Raw genomic sequence first — 20,164 nt, 5'->3', positions numbered from 1 at the left:
TATGTGTGCGTGACCGTGTCCATTGAGCGCTGCTTCATCAAATATTATAAAGAACATTTTTCGTTAATGAAGTATTTTTGTTTAGTGATACTTCACTTTCTCCATATTTCTATGAAACTTGGCGTTATCTATTGCGGAGCATTGTGCGGGAAATGCACTGAGATTTCAGAACCAGTTCCAACTGGACCAATATTTTCAGTGCCACGGTGCAAGAAAAATAATTTCGTGTTCAGTACTAAAGTTGGGAGCAAGACATCTCTTCAGTAAAGTGTACGGCATAAAAACTTATATAAAACTATATTAAGACAAAATATTGCTACAGTCCAGTCCCGCACATCCAGGAACGCGCTATCACGAATATCAAAGAATGCTCCAGACAGGCGATGAAGACGACGATCGCAGTAGGGCTCGTCCTTTCATCTGCAAAATGAAAGTCTAGGACGTAAAAATTCATAAATGTTTTAAGGGTGCCTTGAAGCACACAAAATACGAGCATTCACGTCTAAAACCCTGAGGTATGGGCATTATGCTATAAGAAAATATTGCACAAATTATTTAACAATGCGCATGCGTACGATTCTAGATCGCGTAAAAGGAAACCGTGGCGTTTACACTATTTTGGGAATAAGATATTACAATTTACAGCGCATGAGACGTTCAGTCCTCATTTGAAATTCGTAAAATATAACGCCAAGAAACTGTGTTTGCCAAGTGTAGTTCCGGACTCGAGTCGCAACACACAAGAACTTCGCCTTTACCCAGTGTCGTCCCTTTATTGTGTGGATGTCTTGTTCCTATACAGAATGAATCGGCCTGTTCCTGTGGCAAACGAGTATTTCAGCGGAAAACCGTATACACAGTGCGATGAAACAGACACCTACTGTTAATGCCTGCCACTATCACAATTACACAACATTCGGTTCGTGAGGCAATCGCTACGAGAATAGTTTTAGTGTCACACACACACACGCACGCACGCAAGTACACACACACACACACACACAATTTCACCACATTCATGAATATGCATTACTACACGTTTTAGATCAGAGAGAGTGAGAAAACCAAGGAGGGGGAAAGGCAGGAAAGGCCAACCAGAGGAGCGTCCGGTTTGCTACCCTACGCTAGGGATAGGGGAGCAGGGAATGGAAAGAGGAAGAGAGTGGCAACCACATGCGCACAGAACGTATACGTTCAGCTATAGCGCACGACTAGCTTTTCTGTGTCATCGATGTAGGGTGCGCTGGATGCCGGATCGAGGGCAAGTATATAGCTCAGTAGATGCGCGGTAGCTTCTTCAGACCCGCACGTGTAAAGAGTTTATGATGACGTGAAATTGTAACGGTGGTGCTATCGAAGCCATGCCTTCTTTTGCCGAACTGCACAGCTATATCGTCCTGCATTTTCAAAGGAGCGGTGCTGAGCAACCATCTATTTCGGCTTCTTCGGTAGGAAGTCTTCCGGATTCGGTACGGCCCGACCACAGACTGCATGCGCATCAGCATCTGGAGAAGAAGAAAAGCGTAAGCAAGGTACAGTCAGGTAGATTACGTAAACACCACGATAGCCAGCATTCACTAGGCACCTTTTTTTTCAGCGATTGAGCTGTTATGGCTTCAGCGCCAAGATCAAAGCTACTGCAGTCGCCGCTCGTGGGCACATAGTCTTATGCAAAACCAAGTCAAGCATGCGTTTCGCTTGTGATAACTAGGTTCACAGTAGCTAAACATTAGTAAATTTTAATTGTCTTTGGGGACCGAATAGTGAAGCCACATAAGCGATTGCCCATAGTGCCCGGACGCTGTGGTGATCGTCTTCTTACGGCACCCTTTTCACTCGTGTGTCACCCTCCCATGTATCGCAATCAATGTACGGTTTGCCAATGCGCACAAATCTACACGTTCCTCGTGCAGCCCGGAACTAAATTGAAGACACAAAGCAGCAAGAGACCTTTGTTTTTAAAAAATGAAATGTGACACTATAGCGGCAGATACTTACCAGTGCAACTCTTCGTGCAATCTTCGCAGGATGGGTAGCTGTTGGCACCGAGCGAACAGTTAACTGTCAGCAAGCGAGTACAGATGCCTGAGGCAAAATTGAAGTACCACCTGTTTCTGGGCCTGTTGTGGCACGGACCTTGCTTGGGCACTACGCTGCAGGCTAGTTTTTGCCTCTCTCGGGCTGCAAACACAATGGCAATCGTACGTAACGTTGTTCAAAAATGTTAAATGAGACATATGTGTCTATCCTATCACCGGATTTTTCAAGCGAAGCTTATTAACAGGCGTGTGAGCACGGGGGAAGGGGGGGGGCGCCCCCCCCCCCTAATCACCAAAGGGTGGGCGCTGTTACAAAGCAGATGCGAGGGTCGTGGGCCAGCTGTCCCCAAACGAGTCTTCCTGCTTCTCGGACCCCCCACCCCCCTTAATTTCGGAGAACGGATTTGTCACCTATACCTGCCGCTCATTCCCTCAACTGGGCGCTTCGGCTGAAAGGTGGCAGCTACGCGTGGGCCTCTCCATTATGCGAGAAATGCCGGCTATATGTTGCAAGGGTGACTGCAATCAAGTCCTTCAGCCGGGTCTCCTCCGTGGAACGCGTTTGCAACGAGTGTGTTTTGGTGGAAGCTGGTGCCTTTGTTCGTCAAAGGGTTTTCAGTTCCCCGAAGTGACATTGCCCCCCCCTTTCTTTCGAACTGGTCGGACGTGGAGAGTAAGAGTGCAGTGGTCCCTGGCATTACACTATCCTGGGGGCGGTGACCTATGTGTCGAAGAGACGGACCCTCCAAAGGCATGCACGTTTGTGATTGGACGTTTGCTAGTTATGGAGCTTCAAAGGCATGCACGTTTGTGATTGGACATTTGCACTTAAGGAGTTTCCCTATCTTGGAAATGAAGCGTATTTAAGGAGCAGCAGAGCGTCTGCTCGGGACGTATCGATCGGACTAGATGCCGTTCTGATGATCCTGTCCTCTATGATGTAAATAAACGTCTATTAAGTTTTGCTCAACGCCGGTCTCTGCCTCGGCTTCCTGCTGTTCTGGACGTCCCTGGGCCTGCGGTACGACTCCCGCCGCTCAGCTCCACGCTACCCCCTGGGTCTGCGTCGGCCACCGACGCCACTCGTAACAGCGCGAAGACTGCCCCCGTACCTGACCCATCATTGTTTAAAGAGCAGGGTTATGGCCACGCAGGTTTTTGACGATAATGGCAGCCGAAAGCCCCTGAAATTGATCCAAGAACTATTTGCTTCCAATTTTTACTTCCCGGAAAGCCAGGGACCGAAGGCAGGCCATTGGGAGAAGCGTGTCATCGCTTCGTTTTAATTTTTTTCATCCATTGTGAAGCACGGACAGCGACGATGAAGACAAGCCGCTAACTCACGAGTAGCGAGTTGCACTTCACGTACCCTCATGCGTTAATGTTTTTTTCACGCTCGTAAGTCACATCGATTGTATTTAATGCACAACAGTGTTGAGTGCGATCAAATTTAAAGACAATGCTTCTTATGCAATGCATGTAGCGCAATTACTTATTGAGGATATTATGGAGCGCCACAGGCCGTGATCACGCTCGAACTCCATCAGCAGAAGCGAAAGGGTTAATGTGACGAAAGGTGCAGTCACGGCCATAATCCACGCCACTGTGCAAACCTCACGGCCACGAGAGAAGTAAACTGTGCACGGCTAGATTCTGAGCATCACATGTGACACAAGCATTACTGAGTGGGATGTTGAATACTTGCGTTCCGCTGAAGATTTAGTAACTCCGCATTCCTGACTGCACAAGCATAATGACGACGGCGTAACAAGTTTCTAAACCATCGTCACGTTAAACATGCGGTCCCGTGCAGCAACGATTGCGCTACTCGCTAGTGCTCTATTACTGCAGCACATCCGTCCGGCAGGCTCGGTACGTACGTACCTCGCAGTTCTGTTCACTTCATACAACATATCTAGTTTTTCCAGTCCAGTCCAGTCCATGTAGTTTTCTGTCGCACGCACAGAGTTTCGTAAAGCATCGTTGATGCACGGTAGCGGAGCCGAGATATAACATTTCACACCGCGGCAAATAATTAGGTGGCGAGAATTTAGTCCTTTCCATGGTTTGGGCAAGTATTTTGGTCTCATAGCCATTTCAGTGCAGCTCATGACTTCAAACGGTGAAAGCGGCACGGGCCGTGCGTGCGCACGTCCTATCTGTCTATATGCTGCTTTCTAGTTCACTGTACTTATGCTAGCAGACGGATTGACCCTCCTCCGGGCGCCATCTTGAATCGCACAGCGCGCCGCCTATAGTTCGTGGGCATTGCGAATAGTGTGCAGACGACAGGCAAAAAGTTATCGCGGTGACTTCGCAAGAATAGTGTTGAAGGTAAACATTAGACAGAAGTCTGTCTGGTTGGGTAAGTAAACTGAGATAACTGATATTTATTCTCCAACCAAAGTTACGAAAACACGTAAAAAAACCCGACGTTTCGGAACCAGCTCGGTTCCTTCCTCAGGGGGGACTGCGGCGGCTTGGCAGCGGCCTCTTTAAGGCACTCTCGCGGCGGTTAACGATCCCACGCATTACCGCGGAGCGTAGCCCATGCGCATACACCGGGGGGAGAGTTCCGAGGGAACGGTTGATATTTTGAGTGGACCTCTGTTTGTGCCACGACTCCAGTAGCAACCTCCTCCTCCACTTGGTTTCCCTTTCGAGGATGGCGGTTCCGTTGAAGTCTATTCTGTGGTCGAACGTCTCCGCGTGCTCGGCGACGGCGCTGCGTTCTTTGTTGAGTTTACGGACGTCGTTGACGTGTTGCCTAATTCGTTCGGGGAAGTTTTTGGTCTCGCCGATGTATGACGAGGGGCAGTCGGCGCACGGTATTTTGTAAACGACGCCGGGCGCCCTGTCCTTTGTTGGTCGGTCTTTCGGGCGGGGAAGGAAGCGGCCCAGCGTGCATGAAGGCACGTGCGCGATGTGCACGCCTTCTTTTCTAAAAATCCGGGCCAACGCCTCGCTGGCTCCCTGGACGTATGGGACCGACACGCGTTTTGGAGAGCTGTTCGTCAATGCTGGCTGGGAGTCGCGTAACCTCTTCTCTGCGCGGCGGGCGACGGATCGAATGAAATTTCTGGGATAACCGTTTTTTCTGAGGCCCGCAATTACGCGGGCCTCTTCTTTCCGGCGTTCCGTGTCAGTGGAACATATCTTTTTGGCTCTCTGAAGTAATGTGGACACAACGGAGGCCTTGTGGGTGGAGGGATAGGACGAATCGTATTGAAGGTATCGGCCGGTGTGCGTCGGCTTCCTGTAAACGGAGAACTCCAAGTCACTGCCCCTTCTTGCCACCTGGACGTCGAGAAAGGGGAGGGTGCGGTCGCGTTCACACTCGACCGTGAACTGTATGGCTGGGTGAACGGAATTTAGGTGCAGTCTGAAGTTTTCAATTTCAGATGTCTTCACGACACAAAAGCAATCGTCCACGTAGCGAAGAAAGAGCTTGGGTCGCGGCGAGAAGGAGCCAAGTGCTTCCCTTTCTATATGTTCCATGGTCAGGTTTGCCATTGTGACAACTTTGGTTGGAGAATAAATATCAGTTATCTCAAGAATAGTGTTCCGTTCGATAGTAAGGGTATATATAATGACAAAAAAAATCAGGTACCCTTGGCCTATCGGGAAAATGGTGCAAGCGCGAAGTTTGGCTAGCCACCCTAGTTTGCCATGTGCGTTGCCTGACGTACTAACTTTCCTTCTTTCTTTCGCACTGCGCAATGCTCCCTTCTATCTGTTTCCTTCCTCCATGCCGGGAATTAGACCTTCATCCACGTGCTTAGCAGTGCCGCACTTCAGTTGTTAGGGGCAACTACGACCATGCTTTCATATTTAGGCAACAATAAAATGTGGCAACGTTCATTAAATGACGTCACCTCGATTAGACATCAGATTGCCATATCAGGTACGGCTGATCGCCGGCAAGCGCGCGATCGAGAGAGCATCAATTAATGGAAAACGGCGCATACGAAATTACAAATACGCATAAGCCTGGCACACCGTCGAAGACCGCATTTCTGTACGCTCGCCGACGCCTGGATTTTCCCGTACGACGCTGCCACCGAAATCTGTGAGTTATAAAAACTTCGCTTGAAAAATGAGCCAAAGAAAAAAGACAATAAATGCGTTAATTGGCTTGTACTTACGTAGGCACGCTTTCTGACATATCTTTTCCGACGCAAAGTGGTTAGTGTTCCCACCGCATCTTCCGGAGAGATACATTTTACAGGTTTGCAAGGCGAAGTCAAAGAACCAAAATCGCGCATTTCCCCGGCAGGGGACGCGAAGGTTCGAGGAAATTCTGCTGCATTTGACCCCTCTTTTGCCTCTGGCGGCTGAAACAAACAAAAGAAAAGTAGGAGACAGCTTTTTTTTTTTTTAAGGTGCGTGGCTTAGAGTACCCAAATAATACGCACACCTTGCGCTACAGTAACGAATTATGTCTTGTAAATGTGTTGGAGCAAATGGAATGAAAACTGTGCCAAACGAGAACAAGATTCATCAGCAATATAGAGGTAAATGCGAGATCAGTGCAATATCATTAAGGTTAATTACCTTTTATCACCTCTACAGCCAACACATGCCGACAGTGTAGGAATCATTCCAGTGATCACGGTAGGCTATAGTCGGTTACAAGTAGTTCACTATAGTTAGAATCTAAGACCAAATAATAGCTCCGCCCACAGCCGTCGCTGTCCCTCTCACAGAGAATTTGCGTAAATGCGCCATCCAATAGCGCTTACTCTTTTGTCGTGACGTCAAGAACTTCTCGAGTAATTCAGGTAGTTGACTTTCCCGTACAGACACACGTTTGTGTCGTTGGTTGTAGGTCGAAAATTTGAACGTCCTGGAAAATTTCGTCCGCTATTCTGACATCGCTGCTCAACTACACGCAATGTTTTATGTGGTAACGACGAAACTTTAACTCTTCAAGGGACACTAAAGATAAACACGATTTTTCTCGTAGAAACGAGAACAATCATTGCGCGGGAAAACGCGCGAAAAGAAAACGCGGGTGGCGACGCCACCTTGAAGTTCCCGCACCAGTCACCGTCACGTCACAGATTTTGACGGCGTCTATTAGGACATACGTAATTCTTAATCGGTAAAAATGAAGTAAATTATCTTTCGAGGGAGCCACAGACTTCACCTATCAAGTTTCAGGAAATTTCGTAGAGCCAATATGGCCAAAGTACGAAAAAAGAATGTTAAAATCCGTGACGTCACCATTGAAGATTTCAGCGGGAAATTTAAAAGTGAAACTTTTGACATCGGTTCTCTCATTCATTAATAAACCTATGGTGGTGAAACGAACGACGCTGGGGTTGTCGGAGTATAATTTATCAGTCTAAACTAATTTATTGCTTCACTTTAGTGTCCCTTTAATATGCGTAGCATTTACACTACCTGAGAAAGTGTACTTGTGGTTCGAGCGGAAACCAGCTAGCACGACTTTCACAGGCGAAGGGCAAGCACGCCGCAATTCTGTTGGCGGAGCTGCCAATTTTTCATTTTTCTTAGTTTGTAACCGAGAAAACTGTCACTGATATATACTCTTTGCAAATAGGCTCCATAGATACCAATCCTCTTTACCATATTGCGAGCTCACTATTTTCTATAGAGGGGAAGTCAAGCTCCCAGGCATTTTGTGTCACGTCACTTGCTTGCACATACACGGTGTTGCTTGTACAAGACCAAAAAGCATGCGAGCAAAATTGTACAGACAGAATTTAGAACGTCAAACAAAACCTTGTCCACTAAACAAAAACAAACTTCGTTTTACAGCCGCAGATAATGCAATTTTGTGCACGTTAACATCTTCGATGACTACAATGAAATTGCAACGTACCGTAAACGCAGAGCACACAGGCAAGCACAACGAGACAACACGCTCGAAGTCTCATACTAAAAATATATGCTTCGAGTGGCTAAAAGTGCAGTTTCAGTATTGTAATTCTTGACAATGCGTGTTCGTATTGTCAAGTCTATTACGCGTGTATTCTTTTGTATTGTGAAACAGGTTTGGGAACGACGTTGCACAGCTGTAATGCATTGTCGTTTTGTGCTTCAACGCTAACTGTAACAGAAGCTATAGGTGACAAAGGTTACCCGTATGTTCGTTTAGTGAAACCCTAACGCGTGCGTTTGCTGCTTTCCTCAACCACGTTCGTCTTGAACGAACTGAAATTTGTACAATGGGCTTTGTGTTTCAAGCTCTTCTGTAATAGCACAAGCCAATTTTATTTCTAGAAGGGTATCCATGCAGTTAGTGTGTCTGCCACAATGCAGAATTTTCAGGCAAAAGCCTTACATGCCTCATCAAAGGCGAAAATTGATCGTCGGCGGCGTCAACACGAGCCTGATGCAAAAAAGTTATCGCGTGATGACATCACCATAAGACGTCACAGATCGCCAACACTTGTGACGTCATCATAACGTCACGTGATGACGTCATCACGACATCGTCGTATGGCCAAAGGTGAGCAGATCACGGAGACGGTGCAAAACCAGGTGAGGTGCAGAAAGCTTAAATTGCCTCCGATCCTGGAGGCTGTACAAAACCACGTTAGGTGCAGACAGCTTTCGGAGGTGGGGAGGATTAATTCATCGACTCAGAAAAAAAAAATTGCTTTCGTCTTCGAGTCACCTTAGGCGAGTGCATAAGGGACGCTGACGTGTTCACCGAAACTAAGGGTTTGTGCGATATAGCAGAAACAAAATATCCCACAGTAAACGAAAAATCACGCCATATCCACGAAGTGAATGATGATTGAGGAGCTGGCTCGGAGATAATCGGGTAAACCGTGAATGCTCCGTACAATTCCTCTACTGTCATATAAAGACGTCACACGTTGTTATAGTAGCGATTGTGGTCAGGTTGTTGTCGAACCACAAGCGGTCGCATACCTTGCAGCTGTGTCCGAACGTGTGGTCGAGCAAATCGCGCTTGAAGCGCGCGTCGGCTTCACCAACTTCAGGTAGCGACCGCTTTCGGCGCTTGGCCGCTGTATCCCGCTCCCGTACCTCTTCGAGGTTCTCTTGCCGCCGCTTCGGCGCTGCTTTGGCTTCGCGGGCTTGTGTCTCGGGGTCCGCACGACGCTGACGTCTCTCTGCGGCCTCGCGAGCTCTCACCGCAGGATCTTGGCGGCGAGCCCGCGATGCTGCTGCCTTGCGAGCCCTCCGCTCCGCTGCCTTGTCTTCGTTCATGTTATTAGTACCGAAGCGCACTGCCGGAGTGGAGCGAGCACCGCATGCTACAGTTGGCTATGCTATATGTGGTTTTGCCTGCGTTAATATCATCATCAAGGCCCTCAAAGAACAAGAGGAAGAAGACTTCTCTTTCGCGCGAGCTGCGCCTGTAGCGGTCGCCTCTCGAACTAAGGTTACGCTTACGGCGCGGGACTTTGCCCCAGCTTAAAGGGCCCCTGACAGCCGATTTCTTGTTTGTGACATTTATGTTGTAATAAGTATGTCTATGTCTTGTAATCACGGAATGACACCGTAAATCCTCCAACGTGATGTCTAAATAATCCTAGCAGCGTTAATTGTGGTCATTTTTAGTGTAGGTTCAAAACGCGCGCCGAAAGAGGATAAGAAACTAGCGCCGCGCCGCGGCGGTCGCGCCTCGGGGCACGCGTGATGATGTGCGCTCAGTATTGGGTGACGTCAGCCACGCGCTTGTTGAACTGCCAGTTGGAGAACACACACACGGAGAGCTCACGCTGCCTGCCGACACGTACCGAAGAAGGAGAAGGTGGGAGAGCAAACACGCTTCGCAATATACCACAGTGCATGCACCGCGCATATTTCTGTCTGTGACGTCGACAACACTTGCTTTACCTCTGCAACGTCACAAGGGCCCTACGTCTACGTCATACTAGTGGTTATGTTGATAGGAGTTCAAAATTCAGATGAGCACTCAGGCTTACTTTAAAACCAAATTAAAATATCTTAAAGGCAACGCTCGTCACTCATAATCGGTCAGAAGTGCCCCCGCATGCAGGACTATCAAACAACACAAGCATCTCGAGTTTCCAAATTCGGTGTCAGGGGTCCTTTAAGAACCTGGCGAGCCAGCTCCTAAAACAAAACACGCAAGAAAGGCTGCCGCTCTGTTACGTTGGACCGGAACTACCTGTGACGAGGAAGCGACAAAATTTGAACCAAGGCACATCGAAGCAGAATCTGCGCCCCTTTGTAGAGGGCGATCAGACAGAAAATCGGGTGTCCCTAGAGGTACCTTAGCGGTTAAGCTGTAGCGCTGGCGAGCTCTAGAACGCGGGTTCGATTCCCGGCAACAGCGACCGCATCTCGATGGGAGCGAAATGGAAGAGCACCTGCGTACTTTAATTTAGGTGCATGATAAGGAACTCCATGTGGTCGAAATTATAATCCAGTTTCCACTACGGCGTGACTCGTAATCATAACATGGTTTTGGCGCGTAATAGCCCATAAGCGAAATGATGCTTACGCGGTACATGAAGAGTAATTACACATAAAAGCATAGTGACAATAAAATATCGGAAAAAAGTTCTTTGAAACTAACCGTACAAAGCAAGAGAAATGTCATACAAGCAAATCGCAGACATTCTACAGTTCCCATTGGAAGCATCAGTGATCATACACACATTTTAATGCTTTGTCTAGCTTAATCGCACTACGCTAATATATTTTGTCCACATATGTGAACACTGGGATACAAAGGGATAATGACCGATCATTAAGTGTGCAAGTCAGGAAATTAGACACCATACAAGAAAAATAAAACGAAGAAAATGAAGCTCAGATCTAGAGCTGCGCTCAATACACTCAAACCTCATTATAACAGTCACATCTGCCACGAAAATAACTTCGTTATATCCAAAAATTCGTTATAAATGCTTATGTTTAACACTGTATCTATGACAAGACTATTCATTTACTTCGTTATAGCCGATAATTCGTTATATCCGAGTTCGTTATATCAAGGTTTGAGTGTAGTTCTTATCTCTTCTTGCTTAGTTTTGTCGTGAAGTCTTCTTCCTGACTTGCTCATATATTTTGCATACACGAGCGTTCTACCTGAATTTCGTGCCTGCGATGAACCCATACGGTGTTCAGTATCGACGTTCAGTCTCTTTACGTGTCATTGTGCATGAATTCTATGTTGCTAAAATGTTCAAAAACAATGCACTGATGTGTTGTGGCTTTTTTAATAATTCATTTTTGCAAGACAAAGCTTAAGGTTATATATGGTGAGTAGCGAGGACAAACAGATGACATGTACTGCAGCTGTGACACGAAAACGTAATCACTTTGTACAACATGAATAACATAATCAAGCTGCCACACACAATGCTTCGGGATATCCCAGATAAAAGGTTCCTCCCTTTGTTATATGAAATAAGAGATAAAATACGCTTCAAACAACACGCAGTGAAACAAAGACTGCAGCCTAAGATAATGTCACAAGAATAGGACATTGAAAAGGCCGACAAAGGCAGAAATTTACATATTATTGTGTAAAAACAGAAGGCTCTCCATCTTCAAGCAGGTCCTCCTCTCTTGGACTACGCACCCAGCTGCACTAAAATTGTGGATGTCGTGCAAAGAAGAGGGAAGTGGTCTGAAGAGTGGCTTTTCTAAAATTTTTCCTCACATGGGAACGTTTGTTCGTTTTGAAAAAAAAATTACAACTTCACCATTACAACTTCATAAGAGCGATTACTGCTTTAGAAAAGAAGAAGAACAGAAATATGAGACAAGAGGAGACACGGATGGTGCCGGCCTTGCGTTTACTTATCAATGCAATGCACGTGCTATGCCTTTCCATGCCTTCTCAATCATTATAAATCTACTAATTTCAAGTTGTTTTCTTGTGCATCAAGCAAATTACATTTGACATTTGTAAACACAAGAGACTAACTTTGTAATACTATTTTGAGCACTGTCCTTATATTCCTCATCTTACAGTGATGTTATGCCATATCAATTTTGGTATACATCCCGTTAACGAAACTGGCAGGAAAGCACGAAGTCGTAGGCGGATGGATGAATGGACCGATGGATCGATAGATAGACAGACTAGACAGACAGACAGACAGACAGATAGATAGATACGTTCAAAGTCGCAGAAGTTCGCTCAGAAATGCTTCGCATTTAATAAATGCCGCGCAGCTCGCATTTATCACGCCAGTACGCGGCCGCGCATGTGTAGGCAAGTGAAAACTGCCGCCATTTTTTTCCCAATCAGTGTGCTTAATTCGGGGCTGCAAAAGCGCAAGCAATGCGTAAAACACGCGCTAATGCGTGTAAAATCAACGCCGCGCTGCCACAGCTTCAGCCACGCTGGACCAAATATGGTGGCAGCCCGAATGGTCACAGTACTTTTCCCGTTCCAGTGACTTTAACCACAACAATAGACACATCTCCACCAACACGCAGTAGTCAGGCGTGACCAAAACTACGACAATGTATATTGCCGACGTGTAAACATGCATAGGTTACGTGACCGATATAACATGTCGCTGTTTAGTGGTATCGCAAGTGACAAGCGAGAAACAAGAGTGTATACCCCAGTCCAAACTTTCAATCCGTATTATGCAAGTTTTATTTCTTTCACTGCCCTGGTGTGTTATGAATGATGATGGTTCAATGCAATGGTGATGAGAAACATATCCAGTCACCGGCCAATGTTCTCCTGGAGACCGCAGCACTCGAAGCCATCGAAAAGGAAAAAGTTTTTCAGCGGTGGGTCCTTGCACGATGCGACCTGAACATGAAACTTCCATAAGTGAGATTATGCACAATACAAACCACGAGCTAGATTATCTACACAACCCCAAAGACTCAGCGCCATGGGCCAAACACTGCAAACAATGATGACACAATCGTGACATTGTTACCTGTACGCCCTCTACATGTTCTTGTCAGAGACGAATGTGATGCCATAGATCGCAATGTCAGCGAAACCAAACACCCCATCAGATTATAAACCACTGAATGCCACAACGTGAAGGGAATCTATTGGATACAACTGCCACTCTTTCAACACAGTGTTGTCATTGGCCTATGTTACAAATTATAATTTTTTTTAACCCTTTCACTGTCACTAATGCTCCAATGCCTTTCCACATTTCTGTCCCTACATGTCAGATATATTCAGAAAGTTCTCTAATATTCTTCAAGTGGCAATGCACATGGTTTCCAAGCATGCTAGATGTGATAGAATTGACACCCTCATATCTGACTTTCCCGTACGAGTTGTAGCGTGTAGTTTACATTCCGCAAAATAGACAAAACTGACTGAAAATTTGCATAATTCCTAATCCAGTCTGCACCTGTACACTTCTTAGGATTCCAGAGATGCTGCAAATGCGATGAAAACAAGTTTGTTGTGACTTACGTTAGACTTTCAGTGGTTACAATACATTGGTGCCCAAAGTGGGTATGACGATTCGAGAACAAAGTCGTAGATTGTGGCTTTCCCGATTCACTTAATACAAATTGCTTGAAAAATTCAGTGAAAAATGCATGTACTGCAGTGGGAACTGCTCGAAATTTTGAATAATAAGATAACTATGACGCAGCAATTTTATCAGGGCAAGCAACGTGTCATTTCCTCAAATATTCTGTTCAGCAAAATGACAAGGAGAAAACTTCTTGTACAAGGACCGAAATGCACTGTATGTAGTAAACCAACAACCCACCTTGATAATGTCCTGAGCCAGGACACCTCCAACAACAGCGCTCGTGGCACCCATTTCCTTAGAAATGGTGCTGAGGAGCAAATAAAGGAAGGAGAGAAAAGAAACAAGAAAAATAAGTGCAGGTTCTAAGAAAGAATTGCTGACTGGGTGACCTGGTGAAACCTTTTCAAAGTAAAGAGAGAAGAAGACTCACTTGAAGAGACTCTCAGGTATGCGTTCCTTGTCGATGGCCAGGTCTGCCGCCACATCGCCCCTCAGTTGCACCAGCTTTTCCTTGTCCAACTCGCAAGGATTGACACGGTGCTTGTCGTAGAAGCGCAGTAGGACTAAAGGATAGAAAAAAAAAAAGAGTGCGTGAAAGTCATCAACACACTGTCAACGTAAGCAAATGGCCAAATGCTCCTTCCAGAAAGCCATTCCCTTCATTTAAAGAAGAGATACACATCAGGATTTTACGTCGGCTAGATCATGCTAAAACCATGATCCGAGTAGAAGGTGGGCCACACAAGAAGAGCCTATGGATCCGTTTCAGACCACGTTCAACATACATGAGACCATGTTCAGACCATGATCAGACCATGTTCAACACGCATCTAATGCATGGTACACAGGCATTTTTTTATTCCATCCTTTTCTTTATGTGACTACAGGGACTGGTATTCAGCTTACAACATGCTCATCTGCACCTCACCAGCCAGAATGCTATTGCTTTGAGCTCAAAGCAACGGCTAAAAGCCATTTCTCACAGCTATTGATTTGAGCTGTAAGGTACAGCTAAAAGCTATTGCTCAACACTATTGATTTGAGCTGAAAGCAATAGCTAAAAGCGACTGCTCAAATCTAATGGTTTCGATTGTTGTCTCACCATGAAGCAGAAAGAAAAGAGGCGACGTCTTCCTGTCCAGGCCGGTGCTTGCTTTGCCTGCCTTCACTTGAAGCGCTCTTGAAAGTGGTACACATGTCATTACCTGTAGTCAATGGACAAGCGTCAGTATTTTGGCCTCAATAATGGGGCTACTCAAGAGAAAACTGTTATGCTCTATTCAAATGCTACGCGTGTTACACTGTTGTGTGAAAATGTTAGGCAAGGAAAAAGTTTACGGCATGAGAAAAAGTCTTCTTCACTTTCGTACCAGCAGTTGAAGACAGAGCCACGGGATGTAACTAAAGCCCACAACAAAATATGGTAGCGCACTTAAAAAACGAGGACGGTACGCTTATACAATGAGCACCGGGCACGGTTTGAAACAGGACTGTTTTAGCAAAGGACCCCCAGGTGTCGTAACTTTTATACTGTCGTTCCAATTTAGCCCGCCCGTCCAGCCTAGCTCCAGCATTCCCACACCCATTTCATTTTAATAAAGTTTGTTTCCCTTCCCCCTCTTGGTATCCTGCTGAAACATGCTACTAGGTGTACATACCGTATTTACTCGCATAATAGGCGCACTTTTTTTTCAGAAAATCCGGCTCGAAGTTAGGGGTGCGCCAATTACGCGGGGTAAAATTTTCGAAAATTTTTTCGACTCAGTTCTCGCGCTTTAAATCTGCACATTTGTCAAGTAAAAGGAGACTTTATCGTTTACCAATTAATTCAGCATAAAACGAACATACCTACGTACCTTTTAATGAACAAGCGAGAGCCGTCAACTGCACACACACACGTAAAATTTATTTACACAAAAGTCGTAGGTGTTCCTCCTTTTCCCTATTCGGAGTCCGAGTCGGAGATCACACATTCATCCTCGCCGAGCAGGGATTCGTTTTCGGTGTCCGAATCATCCGCACCCCACAACATGTCATCCTCTTTCGCATCCAGTGCGTTCGAGATACCCGTCTTCTTGAAGCTTTTCCTAACGACTTCGTTGGAGATCGCCTGCCACGCTTCCACGATCCAAGCGCACAGCATTTCCACAGGCGGCCTCTTAATCTTACCACCTGGAGTCAGCTGATGTTGTCCATCCAGGTGGTGTACAGCCTTCGAACATTGTCCTTGAAAGGTTTATTCAAGGACACGTCCAAAGGCTGCAGTATCGATGTGAGGCCGCCCGGAATCACTGCCAGATCTGTGCGCAGCTCCTTTAGCTCATCTCGTACGCGGTCTACTAGGTGCCCACGAAAACTGTCCAGGACAAGCATGGACGGCAACAACAGACCACCCGGCCACCGACCCCAGACTGTTTTCACCCAATCCACCATGAGTTCCGCGCTCATCCAGCCTTTTTCCTGGACTCTGACGTAGATGCCTTGAGGGAATTTTGCCTTTGGGAGCGTCTTGCGTTTAAAAATAACGTAACGTGGTAGCTTGCGCCCATCCGCTGTCACCGCCAGCATTACGGTGCATCGTTGTTTATCAGCGCCAGACGTTCTGACGATGACGCTCCGTGCACCTTTCTCCTCCACTGTCGTGTTCCGCGGCATATCAAAGCAAAGGGGGGTCTGATCAGCGTTGCCGATCTGAGACAAAATGAAGTCTTTCTGCTGTCGGAGCTTTATAACAAAACGGTGGAAGTCCACCACTTTGTCCTCATATGCTGCGGGCAAGCGCTGGCACAAGGTGGTCCGCCTTCGCAGTGCGAGGCCATGGCGCCGCATGAAACGAGTTGTCCATCCGGAGCTGGCTTTGAACTCTTTTGCTTCGATGCCCTGCGCTCGGGCTATTCTGCGCGCCTCAGTCTGCACAATATCCAATGAAACAGCACAGCCGTCTTGTCGTAGCTCCCGTATATGCCGGACCAGTTGCTCTTCGACGTTCGGGTACCTGCCGGTCTTGGCACCGCGGAAAGCCCGTCGTGTCTTCTTCGTCGCCTTAAGTTTTTCTTCTTGATCCTTCCAGTACAGAATACTGGTTTCTCCAACGCCGAAATGCCTGCTTGCAGCCCGGTTGCCGTGCTCCAGCGCGTACTCCACTGCCTTGAGTTTAAACCCAGCCGTGTAGCTCGCGTACTTCCCCATGGTGGAACCAAAGTTGAATACACGACCACAACATACGCACACCGCTTGCAAAATGGCGTTTCTTTTTCTCTGATGGTGGTGATGGCGATCGAGCCCCCGGCTATGTACACGTGACCTCCAAAAAGCGCGGCGATTTGGGGGGTATCAGTAATTGATGGAACAGCCGTTTTCTTTTTTTTTTTTCGCTCATGGACACTTTTTTTTTCAAGTTTTATTTCGACAAACACGTTGGTTAGGTCGTTGCACTTCGAATTTTTTTTATTTGCTCGTCAATTTGCCTTCTTTTTTTTTCTTCAGGGTACGGGGACCGCGTTCCAACTGTACCGCTGGGGGGTAGAATCGTTTCTGATCATGGCCAAGTTCGGGGTGCGCCTATTATGCGCGGAAGTAAAAAAAATCGAATTTTCCGCGACCAAACTAGGGGTGCGCCTATTATGCGAGTGCGTCGATTATGCGAGTAAATACGGTATTAGCTAAAACTGTCTGGTACCGAGTGCCCTCTCGGGCCGCTGCAATGAAATTTAGGTGCACATATTACAGTGTTAAATCTTTGGTGACTCTTTTCACACATGTGATACTTTTTTTAAAATATGCAACCCTTCAATGTGGAACGTTCTTCAAGTCTACAGAATTTTCAGTTTGTGTAACCTTAAACATGAGCATAAAATGAAGAAAAGAAAGGGAGAAAGGAAGCAATGAATCAACTGTTGTTGCTGCTGCAAAAGATGCTACGTACAAAAATGTGGACATTAACGACTCACTTTTTGGATCACTGCACTTGTGTCGTCTTCCATCTTTCGTTTCTTGGCAGGGCCAGGACCCACAGCCTTTGCGAGTTTGGGCACTTCCCTGAAAAAAGCAACATTTGCTTACAAATCAACATAGACAACAAAGCCCCATTCCTTTCAGTCCCAGAATGCGTGTCATATCTGTATCATGCAGAGTTGACAACACTGTTGAAGACTAGCAAGACCCAGCGAAACCACTCAATTCGCAGTTCTTTGTCCTTCACACATAATGACTGTCAGTGCCCACACTTGCTTCTTCATTAAGAACACCCACGTAGTACCACAGTATCAATGCGAACACTTTTAGAGCTCTGAACGATGCAACTACCATACTCAAATGTGCAATAGATCGTCTTCACTTCGAGCCCTTTTCAGAGGAGAAATGTTTGGCTGCATGGAAACATGGTGAATATGCTGAATGTAACTTTAGGTCCTTACTGAAGTTCCTTAATGAGACAGCCTTAGATGCTCGTCTCATGAGCATGCACTATGCTGTGAAGACTCCTGTGCCTAGTGGACATCTGTGCAGCACAGGACAATGTGTGTACAGTGACTCATTGTACTATACCATAGTCACCTGTCCTCATACCTTCCTCTACCTCTGCCTCAACATCAGGGATTTATACACACCCTACGAGCAACCCCTCAAGCCCCCTTCAGTAGGATGACCACAGCCTCTCAAAAATTATTCCAGGCCCACCTCGTACAGAAAGGCACTCGTCTTCCTGTCCCCCCACGCAGAAATCGATGTTCTGGATAAACCCCTGCTCTCAATTTTCCCCTTAACATGGTGAGGATTAACAGACTAGAGACATGTTCTCCAGCCCAACTTCTCCTTTCCCTTCATAAAATATTATCCTCTCTTCTTCTTAATCAATAGGTGAATTATATGTTGTAGAATAATAACAATTGTTGGGGTTTTAACGTCCCAAAACATATGTTGTAGAATGCTGCATGCTGAAGTTAAAATTACTACTGTGGCACAAGCAATAACACTAGCTAGCCATTTTGCATAACCTTAGGTCACACGGAAAGAAAAAAAGAGGGGTTACTCACTGAGTGTAGGAGTGTTGAATGAGATCGCTGAAGTAGTAGCCGAAGAAGCCCCACACGTGGCCACAGAAGAACTTGACGCCAAGATTACGACAGCGGGCGTTGACCTTGATGAGGTCTTCCGTGGAGAGGCTCACGGCGCAGCACACGATGTCAAACTTGCGGAAGTAATCGTCGTCCTTGTTCACCAACTCGCCCTCTTCCGACTCCACCTCAACCATGGGATTCAGGTTCTTCGTGTATGCCTTTGAACTGTGCGCTCTCTGCAACAAAAAGTATCACGCTTTGTTTCTGTCTGTAGACACATCTCTCATGGTATCTTTCTTTAGGGGAAATACTTACTGCTTTTACAAGTCCTGCACTTCCACAAGATGAAGTGATTCACATTATTTATGCGTATTTTCTGTTTTAAACCAACCTCAGCGGACATATCAAACAAGAGATTCGTGGAGCGCGCAAGACCGACGCGGAAAAAGCTTACGTTTTTGCCGACGTCTCCCCTGTCGATCATGAACTGGGCCGCAAAGTCATCGTCGCTGACCTGCACAACACATTTTTGTGCACCCATTATGTTCAAGAAGTTCAATTTCCCGTAATCTAAAAGTAAATCTACAGGCATCTGGTTAACGTACATTGTGGTTATCGAGCAGGGTTATGGACTTGATGCCTGCCAGGACCAAATTCTTCGCCACTTCGGCTCCGAGGCCATTCAAGCCGGCAACCAGAACTCTCACAGCTCGCAACCTGAAAAATCGAGGAATGCGCGTAGTTTTTAACAGTGCAGCAGTTTAAACTCGAAGAAACTCCGTTAGTCACGAACAAAAATGATCATCATCATCTTCTGCTGCGCTCCGAGAACACGTGCGCCGATTTGTCCGGCGTGGGATGCAATAACGCTGATGGGCGAAAGAACTACAGAAAGAGAGATAGAAAGAGAAAGAGAGAAAGACAGAGAAAGAAATGGTCAGTGAGAAAAAGAGATAGAAAGAAACAGGCACAAAAACAGATAGGAAAAACAGAGAGCAGGACAGAAAAAGAAAGAGTGAAAGAGAGAGAATCAAAGAAGAGAAAGGGAAAAAAAGGAAGCGAGAAATAGAAGAGAGAGAGAAAAAATAAAGATAGGTAGAGGGAGAATGAAACAGAAATAAACAAAAAAAACATAGAAAGGAGAAAAAAAAAATGAGAAACAACGAAGGCCGCCCAGATCCGCACTTCCTTCGGGCTTGGAGCACTAATGCGAAGCTGCGTCAACTTTTTTTTAGCAGTTTTGAACTAGCCTCATATAGACGTCGCATAAACGTCTACAACTCGTCTCTACAAGACGTGCTACTGCCGAGGATCTCTCTACAAGACAAGAGCCGGCACTACGAACACGGCATGCGTTCCAACAGAGGTTGTCTCACCGCTTCTGCGACTCCAAACCCCACAGGCGTATCTGACGATCGTAGATGTTGGCCTCTTCTTGCGACAACTCGGCAACAGCCGCCCGAACTTCACCCATGATGCTCACCAACGGCAACACAACACGCGAAACAGACACTTCGCGCGTTTCTCGCATTAAAATTGCGATTTCTGCCGATTGGCTACTTCAGTGGCTTCGGCTAAGCCCAAGACGGCTAGTTGACCACCGCGATGGCGGCCATGA

The 20,164-nt window shown here is 46.4% G+C and overlaps 2 protein-coding genes and 1 long non-coding RNA gene across 3 annotated transcripts in view; 1 reads left to right on the top strand and 2 right to left on the bottom strand.

Moving 5' to 3' along the window:
• The window catches only part of LOC119374828 (DNA-directed RNA polymerase III subunit RPC6), a 339,724-nt gene that overhangs the window by 94,728 nt on the left and 224,832 nt on the right, over positions 1 to 20,164 (top strand). The window lies entirely within an intron of this gene.
• LOC119373790 (uncharacterized) lies at positions 752 to 7,935 on the bottom strand. The gene is made up of 4 exons (XR_007414440.1): positions 7,888 to 7,935; positions 6,185 to 6,373; positions 1,999 to 2,181; positions 752 to 1,505 (listed from the first exon to the last, which is right to left on the bottom strand). It is a non-coding gene; the product is annotated as an uncharacterized LOC119373790 (long non-coding RNA).
• On the bottom strand, positions 12,612 to 20,118 carry LOC119374717 (SUMO-activating enzyme subunit 1). The gene is made up of 9 exons (XM_037644903.2): positions 19,923 to 20,118; positions 19,152 to 19,263; positions 19,001 to 19,060; positions 18,523 to 18,782; positions 17,440 to 17,527; positions 14,592 to 14,694; positions 13,920 to 14,052; positions 13,727 to 13,796; positions 12,612 to 12,789 (listed from the first exon to the last, which is right to left on the bottom strand). The coding sequence occupies exons 1-9, from the start codon at positions 20,075 to 20,077 to the stop codon at positions 12,700 to 12,702; spliced, it is 1,071 nt and encodes a 356-aa protein (XP_037500831.1). The 5' UTR covers positions 20,078 to 20,118; the 3' UTR covers positions 12,612 to 12,699.

This window comes from Rhipicephalus sanguineus, chromosome 11, assembly GCF_013339695.2.
Source record: "Rhipicephalus sanguineus isolate Rsan-2018 chromosome 11, BIME_Rsan_1.4, whole genome shotgun sequence".
NCBI classification, from domain to species: domain Eukaryota; kingdom Metazoa; phylum Arthropoda; class Arachnida; order Ixodida; family Ixodidae; genus Rhipicephalus; species Rhipicephalus sanguineus.
Note: the sequence above shows the minus strand (reverse complement) of the source record. Positions and strands in the feature narration are given on the sequence as shown.